The sequence below is a fragment of the Hypanus sabinus genome, unplaced genomic scaffold, assembly GCF_030144855.1.
Source record: "Hypanus sabinus isolate sHypSab1 unplaced genomic scaffold, sHypSab1.hap1 scaffold_131, whole genome shotgun sequence".
NCBI lineage: Eukaryota > Metazoa > Chordata > Chondrichthyes > Myliobatiformes > Dasyatidae > Hypanus > Hypanus sabinus.
This window is the reverse complement of record NW_026779378.1, coordinates 530,753-552,016: the sequence shown is the minus strand read 5'-3', so window position 1 is coordinate 552,016 and position 21,264 is coordinate 530,753. Positions and strand designations below refer to the sequence as shown.

At 47.4% G+C, this 21,264-nt stretch overlaps 2 protein-coding genes across 2 annotated transcripts in view; one reads left to right on the top strand and one right to left on the bottom strand.

Annotated features, from left to right (window-relative positions):
- The window catches only part of LOC132386791 (gastrula zinc finger protein XlCGF8.2DB-like), a 142,462-nt gene extending 129,041 nt beyond the window's left edge, over nt 1–13,421 (top strand). The window contains exons 3-4 of the transcript XR_009509666.1: nt 12,114–12,187; nt 12,720–13,421. The gene's annotated coding sequence lies outside the window, so the exon portion shown is untranslated. The remainder of the gene's footprint in view (nt 1–12,113; nt 12,188–12,719) is intronic.
- Nucleotides 13,422–14,944: 1,523 nt separating this feature from the next.
- On the bottom strand, nt 14,945–19,332 carry LOC132386783 (probable G-protein coupled receptor 139). Its single transcript, XM_059959120.1, has 2 exons — nt 19,043–19,332; nt 14,945–17,794 (listed from the first exon to the last, which is right to left on the bottom strand). The coding sequence occupies exons 1-2, from the start codon at nt 19,176–19,178 to the stop codon at nt 16,884–16,886; spliced, it is 1,047 nt and encodes a 348-aa protein (XP_059815103.1). The 5' UTR covers nt 19,179–19,332; the 3' UTR covers nt 14,945–16,883.
- Nucleotides 19,333–21,264: the final 1,932 nt, after the last annotated feature.

Here is a 21,264-nt window from a genome sequence, read left to right as displayed (position 1 = left end):
ATAGACTGGCAAATGATACTTAAAGGATTGACGGTGGATATGCAATGGCAAGCATTTAAAGATCACATGGATGAACTACAACAGAATAAACCAGAGAAGGTAGTGCACCCGTGGCTGACAAGGGGAATTAGGGATAGTATCAAGTCCAAAGAAGAAACATATAAATTAGCAAAAAAAAAAAAAAAAAGCGGCGCACCTGAGGACTGAGAGAAATTCAGAGACCAGCAGAGGAGGAAAAAGGGCTTAATTAGGAAAGGGAAGAAAGATTATGAGGGAAAGCTGGCTGGGAACATAAAAACTGACTGTAAAAGCTTTTATAGATATGTGAAAATAAAAAGTTTGGTCAAGACAAATTTAGGTCCTTTACAGTCAGAAACAGGTGAATTGATCATAGGGAACAAAGACATGGCAGACCAATTGAATAACTACTTTTGTTCTGTCTTCACTAAGGAGGACATAAATAATCTTCTGGAAATAGTAAGGGACCGAGGGTCTAGTGAGATGGAGGAACGGAGGGAAATAAATGTTAGTAGGGAAGTGGTGTTAGGTAAATTGAAGGGATTAAAGGCAGATAAATCCACAGGGCCAGATGGTCTACATCCCAGAGTACTTAAAGAAGTAGCGCAAGAAATAGTGGATGCATTAGTGATAATTTTTCAAAACTCTTTAGATTCTGGATTAGTTCCTGAGGATTGGAGGGTGGCTAATGTAACCCCGGTTTTTAAAAAAGTAGGGAGTGAAACACCGGGGAATTATAGACCGATTAGACTGACATCGGTGGTGGGGAAAATGCTAGAGTCGGTTATCAAAGATGTGATAACAGCACATTTGGAGTGAAATCATCGGGCAAAGTTAACATGGATTTGTGAAAGGAAAACCATGTCTGACGAATCTTATAGAATTTTTTGAAGATGTAACCAGTAGAGTGGATAGGTGAGAGCCAGTGGATGTGGTATATTTAGATTTTCAACATGCTTTTGACAAGGTCGAACACAGCAGATTAGTGTGCAAACCTAAAGCATACGGTATTGGGCGTATGGTATTGAAGTGGATAGAGAATTGGTTAGCAGATAGGAAGGAAAGTGTGGGAGTAAACGGGACCTTTTCAGAATGGCAGGCAGTGACTAGTGGGGTACCGCAAGGCTTAGTGCTGGGACCCCAGTTGTTTAAAATATATACTAATGATTTAGACGAGGGAATTGAATGCAGCATATCCAAATTTGCGAAAGACACGAAGCAGGGCGGCGGTGTTAGCTGTGAGGAGGATGCTAACAGGATGCATGGTGACTTGGATAGGTTAGGTGAGTGAACAAATTCATGGCAGATGCAATTTAATGTGGATAAATATGAGGTTATCCACTTTGGTTGCAAGAACAGGAAAACAGATTATTATCTGAATGGTGGCCGATTAGGAAAAGGGGAGGTGCAACGAGACCTGGGTATCATTGTACACAAGTCATTGAAGGTGGGCATGCAGGTAAAGCAGGCGGTGAAAATGGCAAATGGTATGTTGGCATCCATAGCAAAAGGATTTGAGTACAGGAGCAGGGAGGATCTACTGCAGTTGTACAAGACCTTGGTGAGACCGGATCTAGAGTATTGTGTGCAGTTTTGGTCCCTTAATCTGAGGAAAGACATTCTTGCCATAAATGGAGTTCAAAGAAGGTTCACCAGATGGATTCCTGGGATGGCAGGACTTTCATATGAAAAAGACTGGATCGACTAGGCTTATACGCTCTGGAATTTAGAAGATTGAGGTGGTGTCTTATTGAAACGTATAAAATTCTAAAGGGTTTGGACAGGCTAGGTGCAGGAAGATTGTTTCCGATTTTGGGGAAGTACAGAATGAGGGGTCACAGCTTAAGGATAAAACGGAAGCTTTTAGGAACGAGATGAGGAAAAACGTCTTCACACAGAGAGTGGTGAATTCTCTGCCACTGGAAACAGTTGAAGCCAGTTCATTGGCTATATTTAAGGGGAAGTTACATATGGGCCTTCTGGCTAAAGGGATCAGGGGGCATGGAGAGAAAGCATGTACAGGCTTCTGAGTTGGATGATCAGCCATGATCATACTGATTGGCGGTGCAGTCTCGAATATGCCGAATGGCCTACCCCTGCCCCTGTTTTCTATGTTTCTATAGTAAGGGATAAAATTGGTTCTTTAGAAGATCAGTGTGGTCGATATTTATGGAACCAAAATAAATGGGAGAGGTATTATATGTTTTTTTTTTTTGCATCTGTATTTACTAATGAAACTGCACTGGAGTCTATGGAAACAAGGCAAACAAGTGGGGAGGTCATGAAATTTATGCTGATTGAAGATGAGGTGGTTCTTGCTGTTTTCAGGCAAATCAGAGTAGATAAATTCCCAGGACCTGAAAGGGTATTCCTCGGACCTTGAAGGAGACTGGTGTTGAAGTTGCATGAGCCCTGGCAGAAATATTTAAAATGTCGATATCCATGGGTGAGGTGCCGGAGGATTGGACGTTAAATCATGTAGTTCCCTTGATTAAAAAAGACTCAAAAATAAGCAGGGAAATTATAGGCCCGAAATTTTGACATCGGGAGTAGGTAAGTTATTGGAAGGAATACGAACAGATAGGATCTACAAGTATTTCAATAGACAGGGACTTACTAATAAAAGTCGGCATGGCTTTGTGCATGTTAGGCCATGTTTAACCAAACTATTAGAGTTTTTCCAGGATGTTACCAGGAAAGTGGAGGAAGGGAAGGCAGTGCATATTGTCTACATGGACTTCAGTAAGGCCTTTGACAAGGGCCCGCATTAGTTAGGAAGGTTCAGTCCCTAGGTATACATGGAGAGGTTGTAAATTGGGTTAGACATTGGTTCAATGGAAGAAACCAAAGAGTGGTAGTGGAGGATTGCTACACTGAATGGAGACCTGTGACTAGTGGTGTGCCAAAGGGATCAGTGCTGGGTCCATTGTTATTTGTCATCTGTATCAATGATCTGGATGATAATGTGTCAAATTGGATCAGTACATTTGCTGATGATACAAAGATTGGAGATGTAGTGGACAGTGAGGAAGGTTTTCAAAGCTTGCAGAGGGATTTGGACCAGTTGAAAGAATGGGCTGAAAAATGGCGGATAGAGTTTAATGCGGACAAGTTTGAGGTGTTGCTCTTCGGAAGGTCAAACCAAGGTAGAACATACAAGGTAAATGGTAGGGCACCGAGGATTGCGGTAGAACACAGGGATCTGGGAGTACAGATGCATAATTCCCTAAAAGTGGCGTCAGAAGTAGATAGGGTTGTAAAGAGAGTTTCTGGTATATTGGCCTTTATAAATCAAAGTATTGAGTATAAGAGTTGGAATGTAATGGTGAGATTGTATATGAGACCGAATTTGGAGTATTGTGTGCAGTTTTGGTCACCTAATTACAGAAAGGATATTATTAAGGTTGAAAGAGAGCAGAGACGGTTTACAAGGATGTTGCCGGGAGTTGAGAAACTGAGTTACAGAGAAAGGTTGAATAGGTTAGGACTTTATTCCCTGGACCATAGGAGAATGAGGGGTGATTTGATAGAGGTGTATAAAATTATGATGGGTAAAGATAGAGTGAATGCAAGCAGGCTTTTTCCACAGAGGCCAGGGGAGAACCAAAAAAACAGAGGTCATGGGTTAAGGGTGAAGGGGGAAAAGTTTAATGGGAACATTGCGTGGGCTTCTTCACGCAGAGAGTGGTGCGAGTGTGGATTGAGCTGCCAGATGAAGTGTTGAATGCGGGCTCACTTTTGTCATTTAAGAAAATCTTGGACAGGCAGATGGATGAGAGGGGTTTGGAGGATATGGCCCAGATGCGGTCAGTGAGACTAGGCAGAAAAATGGTTCGGCACAACCAAGGAGGGGCAAAAGGCCTGCTTCTGTGCTGCAATGTTCTATGGTTCTATGGTTCTATATGGGATTAAATTACCCATATACCCAACCATCTCCAAAAGCAAATGGTCAATAGTTATGAGGGATTTCAGCGTGTAAATTACTGTGGGAGAATCAGAGTGGTCCTGGATAGCCAGAGAAGGAAATCGGGAATTCGGATTTCTTATCCCACTGTACCAAACTCCGTCCACAGTCCGGTATTGGTGTCTGGCCTAATAGAGAGAGTGGAGGCGAAGGAAGACGGGAGTAGGAAACGGAGGGAGGCACAGATGTAGGGAGAGTGGTTAGCGAGGGAGCAGAGAGGAGTACGAGAGGGGTGATAGCGGTAGCAGGTTAACAGAGTGGTGAGATGGCAGCGGGAGGCACAGGGAAGCGGAGGGAGAGAGCGGGATATAAGGAAGGAGGCAGAGAGCGGCGGGAGCAAGAGAGAGGGAAGGAGGTGGGGAAAGGAGAGGGAAAGGGAATGAAGGAGCAGAGGTAGAATGGTGTAGGGAGAGAGTTTTGGGCGGAAGGAGATCAATGGAACGAGAGGGGATTGCGTGAGTAAGTGAGGAGTGAGGGTGAGAGTGCGATAGAGAGAAAGAAGGGGAGGAAAGGAACAGCGGGGGCCAGAGTAAGAGACCGGCAGGGGAGGAAGGGTCAAGGAAAGAAGAAGCGTGGGGAAACTGGGAGAATGGATGGAAAGCGGACGGAGAGAGTAGGTTATGCGAATGTTCTTGGTGTTTACGGATTGTGGCGATCTCGCACGAATGTTTCTATGATCCGTGATTTTCGCCGTTTCTTGCCTTTTGATTTCAATGGAGAGTGGGGTTTGAGTCGATATTTTTGTTCTGTTTTCCGTGGGCAGTGGGGCTGGGGGTTGGCGATCGGTCTGCTGTTATACGACAATTAAAACGACACGGACTCGCATTATTCACAAAATCTTACGAGCATACTTTGACTGTGAAATCATCACAGAATTCGGACTCGGCCATTGCAGCCGCACCGTGCACGATCGAGCGGTTGCAAAGCTATGAAAAGGCATGTCAATTGTCTCCCCTGTCCCAGCTCCAGCCCGCAGTGAAACAAAACAGGCCAGTCCAGTTGGGTAATGAAGCCCCAGCCTGGGCAATCTCCGCAATATAGAGTTCCCCTCCTGCTGGCAACACCTCGTTAATCTTGTCGAAACTCTTTCCACTTTAAACACGTGACGCTCTCAGTGCGTAATGAACTGAAGCACCGAGGTGACCGGATATTTCACCGCACTGATCACCTGCTCCCTGAATTTCGACTGAGTGACCGCGTAAATAAATGTGTTTGTGCAGCAGCTGAAATTCTTCAGCAAGGCTCCAACGAAGTGAAAGATCCATTCAGAATCATTGAAATTGTATCCTATTCCTGAGGTCTCAGAATACATGGAATTAACAACGATTGTCATCCACAGGAGGATGAAGCTCCCGGAGAGAGTGAAAAGTAAAACCACAGACCTCCTCCGGCTCTCCATCTCCGGGTCTCTGCTCTTCTCCCCCTTGCTCTGACCCCTCAGCCCCTTACGGACACGACTGGCCACAACAATGTGCCTGACCGTCAGAGCGTTGAGCAGCAGAATCACAACGAAAGGGATAAACGGATTTAAAACGATGTCGAGCCAATCGTATACTACCCACCCGAGGTCAGTGAAAGTATTGTCCTTTAGTATACAGAACCACGGCACATTGTTGATTATCTGTCCGGGTTCCCAGAGGAAGTAGCGGGCAACACTTCTCAGAAAGGACAGCACGCCGGTTGTTGTGAGAACCACAACAGCAGTTTTCCCGGTGCAATATTTTGTTTTCAGCTTCGGACAGCAGATGGCGACAAATCGATCAAAAGTGAAGGTGACGGTGAACCAAACAGACCAGTATGTGGCTGTTTTCCTCAAAACTTCTATAACCCTGCAGGCAGGGGTAATTTTCATCAAATTCCACGGAAAGTAGTAAATTAAGACTTGACGCACAAGGACCTCTATGACTACGGTCAGCAGATCCCCCACTGCCATGGCCACCAGGTAGCGAGTGGTGCAGGTAGAGAGGCCGCACTTTCTCTGGGACAGGATCACAATCGCCGCTAAGTTCACTGCAGGGAGAGAGAAGAGAACAGACACCGGTCATTATTAAACTCATTCTCCCGGAAAGGACACAGGTTCGTGTTTCAGCCTGAGGTGAGGAGAGATAAATGCGGTGCACGGCTGCTCATCGAACACCAAACATGGGTCACACTGTCTCTGACCTGCTTTCTTTAAAGTGGAGATAGGGCGATGAGTCGATAATTGTGAGATGAGGCCTAATTATTGACCAATTATAGAATGCGACTGTGACAGGTTCCAAAGGGAGAAGTGAAACACAGGAAAAGGGGTTCAATCTGATCAGTGACACAGAGACTGAAATTCAAAATGCAAACCCCTCCCAGTCACACCGTCCCGGAGACCTGCCTGTCCGCAACACTGGGACAACATGGACAAGCTGCCAGTAAAACTTCCTAGTCAACCTTCCCGGAGATTTGCCTGCTCCCAGCCCTGGGACAACTCTGGACAGGGTGTCAGTCAAGGAACAAAGATTCACTCGGATTCGTCACTCAGAAACACTCAGCACCGCCAAGTATAACTCTCCCAGTCCCACATTTCTGTCCCCTGCTCTGGCACCACTCTGGATAAAAATTCCAACAAATGCGACAACAACATTGGAGTCGGTCCCGAGATTTGGACAAGAGAGGTTTAGTCTCGTTTGTCATTAAATAAGAACAAATTCAGAATGTTGATTTTGGAGACTCCATATCACTGGCGGTTGTCTCTGCAACGATCCCCAAGTGAGAATCCCGGAAAAATCCCATAAACTGGTTCACACCGGTTAACAGACAAAAAAAAAGACACGAATTGCTCCGCTCACTCACCAGGAACTCCAATGACGACAATGAATACGTTCAATACTTTATAGGCACTCAAGAATCTGTCCAACAATACAGACATCCTGTCTGGCCGGTGATTTGTCCCCGTGTATCACAGGCGATCTCTCGGAATGAGGTGCTGCGGCAGCGCATTCCCGGGGTTTAATACCATTTTGCGACTCCACAGGGGCGAGTTCAACACATTTAAAAATAAAGATGTCTAAACATTCTTCAACCATATTACGTCACACAAGTGCAACCCCACGGTGCACCACTGTGGTTAATTTAGGTAATTAATTGTGAAACTGCCAACTGTGGAAATTATGATGGTATTCCCTGTGGCAACTAGCTACTGGCATTCTTCCAGCAAAGGGGATAATTTTCCAAACACCATCTGTCTCATCTCTCCAACTCATGTTGTGTCGGTGCGACTCTTGGCAATCGGTTCAGGAGAACGACTGAGTTTTACAGCGAACATCCTCACATCTCACTCCCGATTACCAATAATCTTACTTAGATCTCACTCCCGATTAGCAGTAATCATTCTCAGTTTTCACTGCCGATTACCAGTAACCAGTCTTGGATCTCATTCTCGATTACCGGTAACCGTCCTCAGATCTCACTCCCGATCACTAGTATTTGGTCTCAGATCTCACTCCCGATCACTAGTATTTGGCCTCAGATCTCACTCCCGATCACTAGTATTTGGTCTCAGATCTCACTCCGGATTACGAGTAATCTTCCTTGGATCACTCCGGATTACAAGTGCCCGTCTTCAGATCACTTGCTATTACCAGTGACCGTCCTGAGATCTCACTCCAGATTATCAATAACTTGTTTGTGTGAAGTGTACCGCACTCTGTCCTGGTTCAACAACATGTCCACGTTCACAACCATTTCTCTGAAATAAAAAAAGTTTCTGCCTTTTATCTTTCCTCCTGCATAGAAGTGAGAACGGTAAATAGAGGAACAGACCCTTCGGCCGACAGTGTCTGCGTGAACCATGTCGCCACACTAAACGGATCTCATCTCCCGGTCCCTGATCCGTCTCCCTACACCCCCTGCCCGTCCACGTCTCAACTCTCACAATGGTAACCTCGGGCCTCCGGGTTCTCTCTTCTCAGAAGCTTTTTGACCATCTCTGTGAATTGTTGGAACCAACATAAGCGTCTGAACTATCAAAGGGGTCACATCATTTACAGTGTTCTGCCGCTGTAAATATGTCTGACGAATAAAGGAACCATTCGTCTGACTCAAAATTATCGAAAAGGGTTATGCGATTGAAATTGTGCTGTATCACCTATTCTGGGTGCTTTTGATAAGATAAGTGCTGGCAGGATTTTTTCCCCACTGAGGCTGGGAGAGACAGGAACAGGAGGTCGCATGTTTTGGGTAAAAGACGTAAAATTTCAGGGGAACATGAGGGCAAATTCTTCACTCACAGCGCGCGCGACAGCAAGACGAGTTTCCGGCGGAAGTGGTGGATGTGGGTTTGACTGTATTGAGGAGAAGTTTGGATAAGAGGAGTCTGGTTGTGCTGTGGTCCAGGTGCAGTCCTGGGGCTCGATACGGTGGAAAGGAACAAAAGCGTCTCTTACTTTATAGTCGAATCCTGTGAGTCTGAATAAGGGGAGCTGGTGGGGAACCGGGTGTGTCTGTTGTCGAGAAGGAAGCGGAGCGCTTTAAAACCTTCGTGGTTGTCGGGGTGGTGGTTGAAATGTTTCGGTACTGGGGTGTCATGCCCAGCGAGGCGATCGTGTCCAGGGATTTTAATCTGTTTAATAAATCGACACCATGTGAAGAGTCATAGATGTGAACGGGATTGCATTGCACCGAGGGGGATAAAATGAAGTCGCAGTTCACATATCAGGTGGGCGACACTTTACCTCTGAGTCGGCCTGTGTGGTATACTGCGTCCGGTGCTCCCGGTGCGGCCTTTTATATATTGGTGAGACCCGACGCAGACTGCGAGACCGTTTCGCTTAACACCTTCTCTCTGTCCGCCAGAGAAAGCAGGATCTCACAGTGGTCTCATATATTAATTCCATTTCCCATTCCCATTCTGATAAGTCTATCCATGGCCTCCTCTACTGTCAAGATGAAGCCACACTCAGGTTGGAAGAACAACACCTTATATACTGGCTGGGTAGTCTCCAACCTGATGGCATGAACATTGATTTCACTGTATTGCATTGATGCACCACCTCGCCTTCTTACCCTATCCCTTGTTTATTTATTTATTACTTCATCCCTCCTTTTTTTATCTCTCTCTGCCTCTCTCATAATCACTCTTTGCATGTTCCCATCTCCACCTGGTGCTACCCCCCCCCCTTCTTTCACCCTAGGCCTCCCGTCCCATGACACTTTCCCTTCTCCAACTCTGGTCCTTTTGTCAATCACCTTTCCAACTCTTAGCCTCACCCTTCCCCTCCTGTCTTCTCCTTACATTTCCGATTTCCCTCTCCACCTCCTATTTCAAAACTCTTACTATTTTTTCGTTCGGTTAGTCCTGACGAAGGGTCTCGGCCCGAAACGTTGACTGTACTTCTTCCTATAGATGCTGCCTGGCCTGCTGCGTTCCACCAGTATTTTGTGTGTCTTGCTTGAAAATCCAGCATCTGCAGATTTTCTCCTGTTCACAGTCTACAGACACGAGTTGAGTCGGACAAGAGCAGGCAGAGACAATCAACCAAAGCGGACAGTGAGGTGTGTGGATCCTTGTGTTTATGACGTGGAAAACAACTGCTGTATCTCCCTCCAACATTCATTAAACTTAAGAAAGATACACATGGACACACTCGCTCACAGAAATATACACACAGCCTTGAATAGAAACACACAAATACACACACACACACACACACACGCACACGCACACGCACACACACACACACACACACAAAACTGTACTTTCAGATTTATCTTTCCAGCTGTCCACGTGATCGGTTGTTACAAGAATCTTCCCTTGTAATAATGATCAGTGAGGCACAGAGAATCTGTATTTGCCGACTCGTAACTTTTATTGCCTCTACTAAAAATCACGGGCTTCACAAGCTATCACCCTGTGTGCACACACCCAGAATCCCTGACCCGCCCTGATCAGTCTATAAAGAGAGAAACTATTGCACCTGTAAGGAGCCTGCGCTGGCCAAGCGTTCCTCGTGGTCCTGATCTCCACCCGTCCGTGGGGTCTTCCTTATCGCGATGGTTGGTCTCCGGTTTCTGGAGACTCATCAGCCCTACTCTTGCCATGTTCCTTTTCAATCAAACTGATGGATCTCCTTCCCATTGGCTTAAAGTCACCTGACCCACCTGGGTCACTTTCTTACTAGTCATTGTACAGGGATACAACCAACATTGTTTCATGTCTCTGCCCAACCTGGCCTTGTGTATTTCAGTCTTTCAACTCGGAATCATCCAAACCATTGATGACGCGGGGTAGTCGGAGCTTTGTGACATTGTAAATTGCTTCTTTCGTAGGTTTGGCATTTTGCACAACAAGCAGCTACTCATCCGCGAATGGTCTTAACCTGAGGTTCCTTGTGTCCACATTTAATTGCTCTGTTTATATTGTCCCAGAGCAAAATCAGTTCAGAGTTAACGTCCTTTGCATAACAAATATCTACTTGTCTGTGAATGCTCTCAGATTTACCAGTGTATTACCTGAAGTTCCTTGTGTCCACATTGAATTGCTCTGTTCAGATTGTCCCAGAACAAAATCAGTTCAGAGTTAACGTCCTTTACTGCACAGGACCGACAGAAGCTGCAGAAGCTGTAAATTTAGTTGGCTCGATCTTGGGTACTAGCCTACCAAGTACCCAGGAATTCTTCAAGGAGCGGTGTCTCAGAAGCCTCCAGCACCCAGGAAACGCCCTTTTCACACTGTCACCATCAGGTAGGAGGTACAGAAGCCTGAAGGCCCACACTCAGTGATTCAGAAACAGCTTCTACCCCTCTGCCATCGGATTCTTAAATGGATATTGAAGACTTGAACACTACCTCACTTTCTAAATATATATTATATCTGCTTTTTGCAAGACTTTTATTCTATCCAATCAACGTATACTGTAATTGAACTACTTATGTATTAATATTATTATTATTTTATTATTTGTTTCATCTTTTATATTATGTATTGCATTGAACTGCTGCTGCAAAGTTATCAAATTTCACAACACATGCCAGTGATAATGAACCTGATTCTGATTCGGAATTGATCAGTCTGATGGCCTGGTGGAAGAAGCTGTCCCTGGCCTGTTGGTCCTGGCTGCGGTACCGTTTCCCGGACGGTGGCAAATGGAACAGTGTGTAGTTGGGGTGAATCGGGTCCCCAATGATCCTTCGGGCTATTTTTACACATTTATCTCTGTAAATGTCCTGAATAGTGGGAAGTTCACATCTACAGGTGTGCTGGGCTGTCCGCACCACTGTCTACAGAGTCCTGTGATTGAGGGAGGTACAGATCCCATACCAGGTAGTGCTGCAGCCAGTCAGGATTCTTTCAATTGTGACCTTGTAAAACGTCCGCAGGATTTGGAGAGCCGTGACAACGTTTATCAACCGTCTGAGGTGAAAGAGGCGCTGTCGTACCTTTCTCACTCCACAGCCGGTCTATACTGATCATGTGAGATCTTCTGTGATGTGGATGCCTAGAAGCTGAAAGTTGTGTACCATCTCAAACCCAGAGGCATTGGTTGCTCCAGTAGTCCACACCCATCTCCTTTGTTTTTGCGACATTGAGGGAGTAGTTGTTTTCTTGACACCACTGTGTCTGGGTGATGACCTCTCTGTAGGCTGCCTCATTATTATCTGTGACAAGGACAAACATTGTACTATCGTCAGCAAATTTAATGAGCAGATGGGAGCTGTTGGTGGCGACATGTCATGGGTGTACAGAGAATGAAGGAAGGGGCTTAGTACACAGCCCGGAGGGGCTCATGCTGAGGGTCAGAGGGGCAGACGTGAAAGAGCCCACTCTTACCACCTGCAGGCCATCTGACACAAGGCAGGGTGAAGGCGGAGGTCACTGAGCATCTCCTCAAGCCTGGAGGGAATTATGGTGTTGATTGCCGAACTGTAGCCCAAGAACAACATTCTTACATAAGCATTTCTTTTCTCCAGATGTGTAATGACGGTGGGTAGAGCTGTATCAGATTTTGATCGGTTGTGCCTATAGGTTGATTGTAGGGTGTCCAGTGTGGGTGGGATCATGCTGCTGATGTAGTCGATGAACAACATCTCAAAGAACTTGCTTATTATTGAGCTGAGTGCGACAGGACGCCGTAGTTCAAACATTTTACCTTGGTCTTTTTAGGGACAAGAACAATGGTGGATGTTTTGAAGCAGGAAGACTCTCTACACTGGGAAAGGGAGAAAGTCAAAATATTTGTAAGCATACCTCCCATTTGTGCGGCTCACACTCTGAGTTTAGCCCGCCTTCATCCTGTCCAAGTCCCATACCTCTCTTACATACAATTTGTCCGCATACTCTCATTCGCACACACACAATCCCATCGCCGTCTGACATACACTGACCCATTTCTCTCTCTGCCTGTCTCACACTTTCTCTGACCTACTCACTCTCTCTCCGACCTACTCTCTCTCTCTCTCTCTCACAAACAAACACACACACACACGCGCGCACACACGCACACTCACACACACACACACACACACACACACACACGCGCGCGCGCGCGCACACACGCACACTCACACACACACACACACACACACACACACACACACTCAGAGATTGTCATGTACCACAGTGGTCCTGACTGAATTTTGACTGAAGAAAACACATCAGAGTGGGGGCTCAGCATCCATAGGACAATAAAACAGCGGGACAGAATTAATCCATTTGGCTCAACGAGTCTGCTTTGCCTTTTCATCATGACTGATCCACTTTCCCTCTCAGCCCCAGAGTCCTGCCGGCTCCTCTGTCCGTTGACGCCCTGGACACGCAGGAATCCATTTTCCACTGACTGAACTATAAACACACCGGCCTCCACAACGGCCCGTGGCAACGAACTCACCACTCCCCGGCTCCAGATGCGTATCCATGGATGCACCAAGTGGTGGGAAAGATATGGGATGTAATTTACAAAGGGAGATACGGAACCATGTCCAAAGAGAAATGGTTAATGGTTCTGAGTGATTTCAATGTGTCAATATGTGTGGGAGAATCGTGGTGGTCCTTGATACCAAGAGAGGGAATTCCGGAATTCTAGTTTCTATTCCCACTGTTCTGAACTTCGGCCGCAGTCCGGTATTGGTGTCTGGATTAATAGACAGGGTGGAGGCGAAGAAGACGGGAGGATGAAAGACGGGGAGGCACAGATGGGCGAGAGAGTGGTTAGCGAGGGAGCAGAGAGGGGTACAAGAGATGGATGATAGACGTAGCAGGGTAACAAAGGAGTGGTAACAAAGCAGCAGGAGGCAGAGGGAAGCGGAGGGAGAGAGTGGGAAAGAAGGAAGGAGGCAGACAGCGGCGAGAGCAAGAGAATGAGGAAGGTGAAAGGTGAGGGAAAGGGGATGAAGGAGCAGAGGGAGATCAAGCGAAAGAGAGAGGGGATTGCGTGAGTAAGTGAGGAGTGAGAGTGTGATTCAGAGCAAGAAAAGGAGGAAAGGAACACAGCGGGGTGAGAGTGAGGGGCCGGCAGGGGAGATAGTGAGGTGTAAGAAACACGGGGAGGGAGGGTCAGGAGAAGAAGAACCGTGGGAACGAGTAGGAGAATGGGTGGAAAGGATACGGAGAGATTGTGTTATGCGAGAGGCGAGGCAGAGAGAGGGAAGAGGGGCTGAAGGACAGAGTGGAGGAGGACACCGTTGGGGAATATGGAAGAAACCTTTGCAATGGCTATTTGACTGCAAAAGCCTCGCCTAATAAAATTGCATTGATACGATGGTGTCTATTTCATTTTTCGTTAGATGCTGGTGGTTACCTTACTGGGGTGGCCAGTGTTTCCTGTGCGGAGGGGTTGCATGGGGTGGGTGGGTGTGGAGGGTGTGGTTTACTGCTGAGCGGTTTGGTCTCGTTAATCTCCAGAGTCCTCTCTGCTGTCCCGGGATCTGATCGGCGGATTTCTTCCTCTTTTTCCTCTGTTCCGATCTCCTCCGAATCTCTCAGCCTCTCTTCCTACCTCTTTCCTTGCTCCCTTTCTTTTGCTCTGTTTCTCTCAGCCTCCCTCTTTCTCTCCCCTTTTGTGGTGTCTCACTTTTCGTTGACGAAGGAAGATGTTTCCGTGTTTCCGCATTACGTGTTGGACATAATGGCGTTTATGGTGAGTGGTGATTCCACATTAATGGTTCCCATGTTCCATATTTTTTGCACATTTCTTTCGCTTTTGAATTGCCAAGGAAGTGGGGTTAGGGGTCGATATTTTTATTCTGAATTGCGCGGGGCAGGGGGTTTGCAGTGTTAGCGATCGGGATTCTGTTCCTTTCTGTGCGGTGTGGGGATTATGTTTCACTCCGAACGTCTTTTCTATTCTCTCCTCGTCTTCTATCTCGGTAGGTGCATGGATGGTAACGGGTGTGGAAGGCTATTGTCCCGGTGCACGCCGAGAGGACAAGGCGAGAAAGCAGGTCGGCACAGATTGGAAGGACCAAGGCGTCAGGTTGTGAGCGTGCAGTTCGATAATTCTACATCCTCCCCCTCAGTATGCTTCCAAGTAACGTTCGATAACGCTGCAGTCTCTCCCTCAGAATCCTTTCCAGTAACTTAACTAGTCCTGATATCAAGTGGGTCGAGAGTACCCATCCGGCATTTAGCATTTATCATTGGCTTTCCGGAATCTTGCTTGTGGGTGGGGAGAACCCAAATGTATTGGTCAAATCCGCAGTATACCCATTTCCTCCCTCTCAATAATGTTCAGTAAATCCCGCCTGACGCTGGAAACATATCCCGCTCAATGCTCTTTCAGAGACCCAACACGACCTCCTCCTGAACGACCACATACTCATACAAACTTAAAAGTCGTTTTGTATCCTCATGGTTTTGTCTGCTTGCAGGATCGTGAAGTTTTGGTCATACACACCGACGGCGGGGAAATAGCTCCTTCCGCGCATGTGCAAAGCGACTGAGGTATATTCGAGACAATTCCTGTCCCGGGGAGTTGGGTCAAACGCAGGCTCTTGTTTTCTCACATTTTATTTATTTATTTGTTTATTTTAGTGTCATTTTGTATCTTTTCCCGAGACTGATGCGGAAAAAAAGAACAAACAACCTGCACAGCACAGTAAAGTTAAACCTGACCCATAATGCGTTGCAATTCTTTTTTCACACTCATAGTGGTGAGTGTCCGGAATGAATTGCAGGAGCGATGGTAGTGGGGGAGGCGATGGAGGGTATTGGAATCCACATCAATATGAGGGAAATGGAGTGATGTGGACCTTATGTGGGCAGGCGGGATTGGTTCAGCTCGGCATGAAATTACCAGTTCAATTGGTTCAGACACGCAGTGATCGGAAAGGCCTGTTCCCGTTCTGCCCCTTTCCGGTTTGGTGAGACCACAGCTGGAGAACCGAGTGAATCTCTGGTCGCCCGCCTCAGAAAGGACGGAATTAACCGAGACGGGCGCGGTAAGGATTCAGGATTTTTGTTGCCGGGACGGGAGGACTCGAGTCAGGAGGAGACTGGGCTCTAATCCTAAAATATGACTGTGGTGTAACAATGATTGTCCTCTCCATCGCAACAAGTCCCACTGACACGGAACATTTGTGGGGCAAAGTAAACTGAGGCAAATGACACAAGCTGTTCATAAGAGGAAATGATCGACATCATTCACAAAATCCATCACAGAATTGTTGTGTTCACTTTACGAGGCGGTGCCTGACCTAATGACGAAAGTGTAGACCGACTGGTTTTGGTTTGTTTGGAATCACAGTAAAGGACTCCGACTTTTGTTATAAATTAAAAGGTCACGGACATGTTTTACTCGCAAAATCCTACCAGCCTGCGTTGACTGCAGAATTCATCGCAGAATTCAGACCCACCACGACAACCACACGGTGCCCTAAGTCCCGACTGCAAAACTACGAAAATACATGTGAATTATCCACCATCCCCATCTCCAGCCCCGCATTGACTGTGGGTAAAAACTACAATTAAGGCAGGTGTCATGGTCCGGTCCGTGAAATCTGCATTCCAGTTCACGTCCTGTTCAAGCTCCTTATTCCAGGTTTCCCGGGTTTCCTCAGTTTCCTTTGAAGCAGCTGATTCTTGTTTGGGCTGGCTTCATAAATAGCTTCAGGAATTCAGCCTCTGGCTGCTGGATTCTTCCTGTCCAAATACCTCCCACCCCGACCCCTGACTGTATCCCTTCCGTTCACCTTCCTCCTGGAGCCGAGTCTAGCTTTGCCGTGACTTGTCTCGCCTCGCCTCGCCTGGAGCCTTGACTTGCCTTGCCTCACATCGCTTCGCCTCGCCTCGCCTCTGCCTTGGGTCTTGCCTCGCCTCGCCTCTGCCTGGAGCCATGCCTCGCCTCGCCTTGCCTGTGTCTGGAGATTGGCCCTGTTTGGAACTATCTGTCTGAGTCCACGTCTTTGCGAGGTAGATCCGGCCGTTTTGCCGCTACCTAGCGTTGGGAACTGTCTCGTCGTATTCAGCGTTCTGTGTTTTGAGTCCTGGCCCTACGTCTTGTACCCAAGGAAGCGTCCCGGCTCGGTGTTCTGTGTTCCCGTCATGTCCTTGTGATCGTCCAGCACAGGAGTACCTTGCCCAGCCCGGTGCTGGGATTCCCTCGTCCTGTGCTGGAGTTCACTCGTCACGTCCAGGTGTCTCTCTTCCCGCCCTGTGCCTTTCCTCCTCCTGCAGCCACGCCATGGCCTCGCCTGGTTCGAGTATCCGAACCCGGGTCAAGACCCAGGTTCTGTGTCCTTGTCCAGTCTCTGTCTCGGAGTCCAAGGCCAGGCTCCTAGTTCCCAGTTCAATGTCCTTGTTCTGCTATCCTAGTCAAGTCCTCATGTCAGGCGCTGTCGGTCAATGGGACATCCCGGAATTAACACAAGGGAGATCAGTTGGTGAATGTGAGGATCTGGAGCCCGGACTGAAGACACTGCTGCCGCCTCCAGACTCCGCTCAGTGCGCGGCCTGAGTAATGAACTGCATCACCGAGGTGACCGGATATTTCACCGCGCTGATCACCTGTTCCCGGAATTTCGACTGAGTGACCGCGTAAATAAATGTGTTCGTACAGCAGCTGAAATTCTTCAGCAAGACTCCGACGCGGTGAAAGATCCATTCAGAGTCATTGAAATACACGAATCTAATTCCTTTGATCTCATAATACAGGAAATTTAACACCCACGTCATCCACAAGAGGATGAAGCTGCCGGAGAGGGTGAAGAGTAAAACCACAGATCTCCTCCGGCTCTCCATCTCGGGGTCTCTGCTGTTCTCCCCCTTGCTCTGACCCCTCAGCCCCTTCCGGACACGACTGGCCACAACAATGTGCCTGACCGTCAGAGCATTGAGCAGTGGAATCACCACGAAAGGGATGAACGGATTTAAAACGATGCCGAGCCAATCGTATACAACCCACCCGAGGTCAGTGAAGGTATTGGCCGTGAGTCTACAGAACCACGGCACATTGTTGATTATCCGTCCGGGTTCCCAGAGGAAGTAGCGGGGAACGCTTCTCAGAAAGGACAGCACGCCGGTTGTTGTGAGAACCACAGCCGCAGTTTTCCCGGTGCAATATTTTGTTTTCAGCTTCTGACAGCAGATGGCGACAAACCGATCAAAAGTGAAGGTGACGGTGAACCAGACAGAACAGTCTGCGGCTGCGATTCTCAGTACCTCCGTAACCCTGCACACAGGGGTAACATGGAGAAAATTCCACGGAAAGTAATGATTTACGACAAGACGCAAAAGAACCTCTATGACTACGGTCAGCAGATCCCCCGCTGCCATGGCCACCAGGTAGCGAGTGGTGCAGGTAGAGAGGCCGCACTTTCCCCGGGACAGGATCACAATCGCTGCTAAATTCACTGCAGGGAAAGAGAAGAGAACAGACACCGGGCATTATTAAACTCATTCTCCGGGACTGGACACACGTTCGGGATTCAGCCAGAGATCAGGATACTAGATGCGGTGAACGGCTGCTCATCCAACACCAAACATGGGTCACACTGTCTCTGACCCGCCTTCTTCAATGTGTAGATAAGGCGATGTGTCAGTAATCGTCGGGGTTATACACGAGCTGCACGAACAACAGCGATCGTTATTTAACGCGTTTCTAGTCGCTGGCGGGGTCGGTTTCGCTTATTTCCAAGGATTGACCAAGCCTCTGGAAACTCAGCACCTGACGGGGCAGAAACAGTTTCCACGGGGCGAAAACACACACAAATTGCTGTTGGAGCACATTAGTGTTCCCGATAGTGGACAGATACTCAAAATATCCTGCCGAGATATTTATTCAGGCCGAAGGGTGCGCCGAGCTATGTCGGGAATCTGAGAGAAAGCCGGGACAACATATTAACCAGATGCCGAGTGGCTCCGGTAATGGATTAATTCGACAGCGCAGCTCCTTTCGACAACTCACGTCAGTAGAACCGTGGACTCAGTTTAATTAAATCAGGCCCAGTTATTTACAAACAGGCAATATTATGCGACTGTGACAGGTTCCACAGGGAGAAGTGAAACACAGGAGCACGGGTACAATCTGATCTGAAACACAATGACTGAAATTCAGTCTCTGGAAGGGTCTCTTCACGTCACACCGTCCCGGAGTGCTGCCCGTTCCCAAGACTGGGACAACTCTGGTAGCGGTGCCACTGAAAGTCTGCTCGTCTCTCCTTCCTGGAGAGCTGCCTGTCCCCAACGCTGGGACACCATGGACAAGGTGCCCTTAAAACTTCCCAGTCACAACTTTCCGGGAGATTCCCGGCTCCCAACCATGTATTCACTCCGGTCAATAACTTATTAACAGTCAACACCACAATGTATGACATTCCTAGTCTCACATTCCCGGAGAGCTGCCTGTCCCCAGCATTGGTACCACTCTGAACAAAATTCCATCAAACTTTCGAGTCGATCCCGTGAGTTAGAGGAGAGACAGGGGTTTAGTTCAGTTTATCATTAAATCTGATAAATCATAATATTGGAGAGTCCGGACCGATATCACTGACGGGTATTACTGCCCCAAGCATCAAGGTGGTAGCTTGTAAAATGACCCACACTGCCTCACACCGGTTTACAGACAGAAGTACCAAACGCGAATAGCTGTGCTCACTCACCAGGAACTCCAATGAGGACAATGAACACGTTCAATATTTTATTGACGGGCTGGAACCTGTCCAACAATGCAGGCATTTTCTCCGGCGAGTGATCTGGCCCGAATATCTCTCTGAATGAAATGTCGAGGCTGCACATACCTGGGGTTTTTAATGCCTTTTTGCGACCCCACGGGGTCAGGTTTCGACAGATTTAAAAATAAACATTTAAAAACAATTATTTACAATCGAATTGCGTCAGCCAAGTTCAATCTCTGGTTGCAACACTGTGATTAATTTAGTGAATTAATTGTGAAACTGTCAACGATGGAAATTGTGATGTGACTAAGGGTTTATAAATATCGATTGGCATTCCTCCAACAAAGGGGATACAGTATGGTTTCACAAACCATTAGACCCAACTCTCCACCTCACCTTGCGTCACTGCGAATGTTGTTCATTGGCTAGCAGACAGACTGAGAGTAAAGCGGCCTCTCCACTCTAATTCTCCACCAAATGTAATGACAGCTCATCTCACTGTAACCTCATCTCCCACTCCCGATAAAAGAAACCATCCTCAGCTTCTTCGAGATAAGTGTACCAAACTTTGTCCTGGGTCATAAACTTGTCTACGTTCATCACCACTGAGAGAAATGTTTGCTCTGAGAAAAGATACTACTGCTTTCTGTTTATCCTACATAGAAAAGAGAAAGGTAAAGAAGGAGAATAGACCCTTCGGCCCACAGTGACTGTGCCAACCATAACGTCATATAAAACGGAACCAAGCTAATAACTCTTGACCAGCCCACTATACTCCCGGTCTGTCCACGTGTCAACACTCACAACAGTAATTCTGGGTTTGTGGGACCTAAATTCTCAGAAGCTTTTTGACCATCTGTGTGGATTTGTTGGAATCACTAAAAGTGACTGAACCTTCAAAACTGTCTCATCAATTGCAAAGTTCTTTCACTGTAAATCTGTACTTCAAAAGGACCGTTTGTCAGTCACAACATCCTGAATTGCAACATTGTAGCTTTTGAAATGTACTAAATCAGCTGCTGCTGCCATTGTCAACAGGATTAAAGCGCCTTGACGTAATTTAAGTTTGAGAGTTTCGGCAAAGAGTGTGTCCAGGACAATGTCTGTTTGTGGTGATGATTAAACACTTTCATATCCACCAAGCTGCAAAGTGTCTTCAGTGACTCTCTCACAATCAGAATATTTGAGGCTCTTTCAGGACCCACCCCTAAACCTAATGCGTGGCCACCAAACTCAGCCGTGTGAGGGAATGACTGTGTGTAGAAAACCACGACGGAGAGCTGGAGGGACGGATCAGAAAGTGTACTTGTGTATGTGAGCTCTCCACAGCACTGTATCGGTCCCTAAACTAATCACACTGCCCCCTCTTTCTCCAGAGCACTCTCAGTCCCTCGACTAATCACACTGCCCCCTCTTTCTCCAGAGCACTTAATCAGCCTCTAAACTAATCTCAACGCCCCCTCATATTCGCAACCCTATATCGGTCCCTAAACTACTCCGACTGCCCCGCTCTGTCTGTCGACGTCACCATATACGTCATAAACTCATCCCACTGTCCCCTCGCTCTCCACAGAACTGTATCGATCCTCAAACTGGTCCCATTGCTCTGCACCATCTTCAACGCTCCGAGTTGATCGACACTGTCTGTACCGACAGCCCAGAGCCAATTCCCAAAATAATCCATCGGCAACACTCTTTCGGCACAGGTGGAGAGACAAAGAGAAAACTGCGGAGCGATGGGCAGAATGGCGTCGGGGAGAAAGAGGGTGCAGGAAGCGAGAGGGTGGGGGTGAAGGGAGAAAATTGTGAGAAAGATAGGAGGTATGAGAGCGAAAGAGAGAGAAAGAGAGGAGAGAGAGATGTGAGAGATAGAACAGCGGAGTGATAGAGAAGGGGAGAGAGAAGTGGGAAAGAGAGGGGAGAGACAGGGAGCGGAAAGAGAGTGAGAGAGAGGAGAGACGGAGAGACAGGGTGGGGGATGAAAGGGCATAGAAAAATCGATCTAAGAAGAGAGGGTGGAGGGAGAGAAAGCGAAAGGGAGAGATGCTGGAGTCAGAGAGAGGAAGGGTGATAGAAGGAAAGAAGGAGAGTAGAACCAGCAGGCTCGAGAGAGGGGGAACGAGATAGGAGAGAGTGGGGTAAAGGATAGGGGAGGGGAGGTGAGGGAGCGATTAGATGATGGAGAATGAGGAAGGGGTAAAATAGAA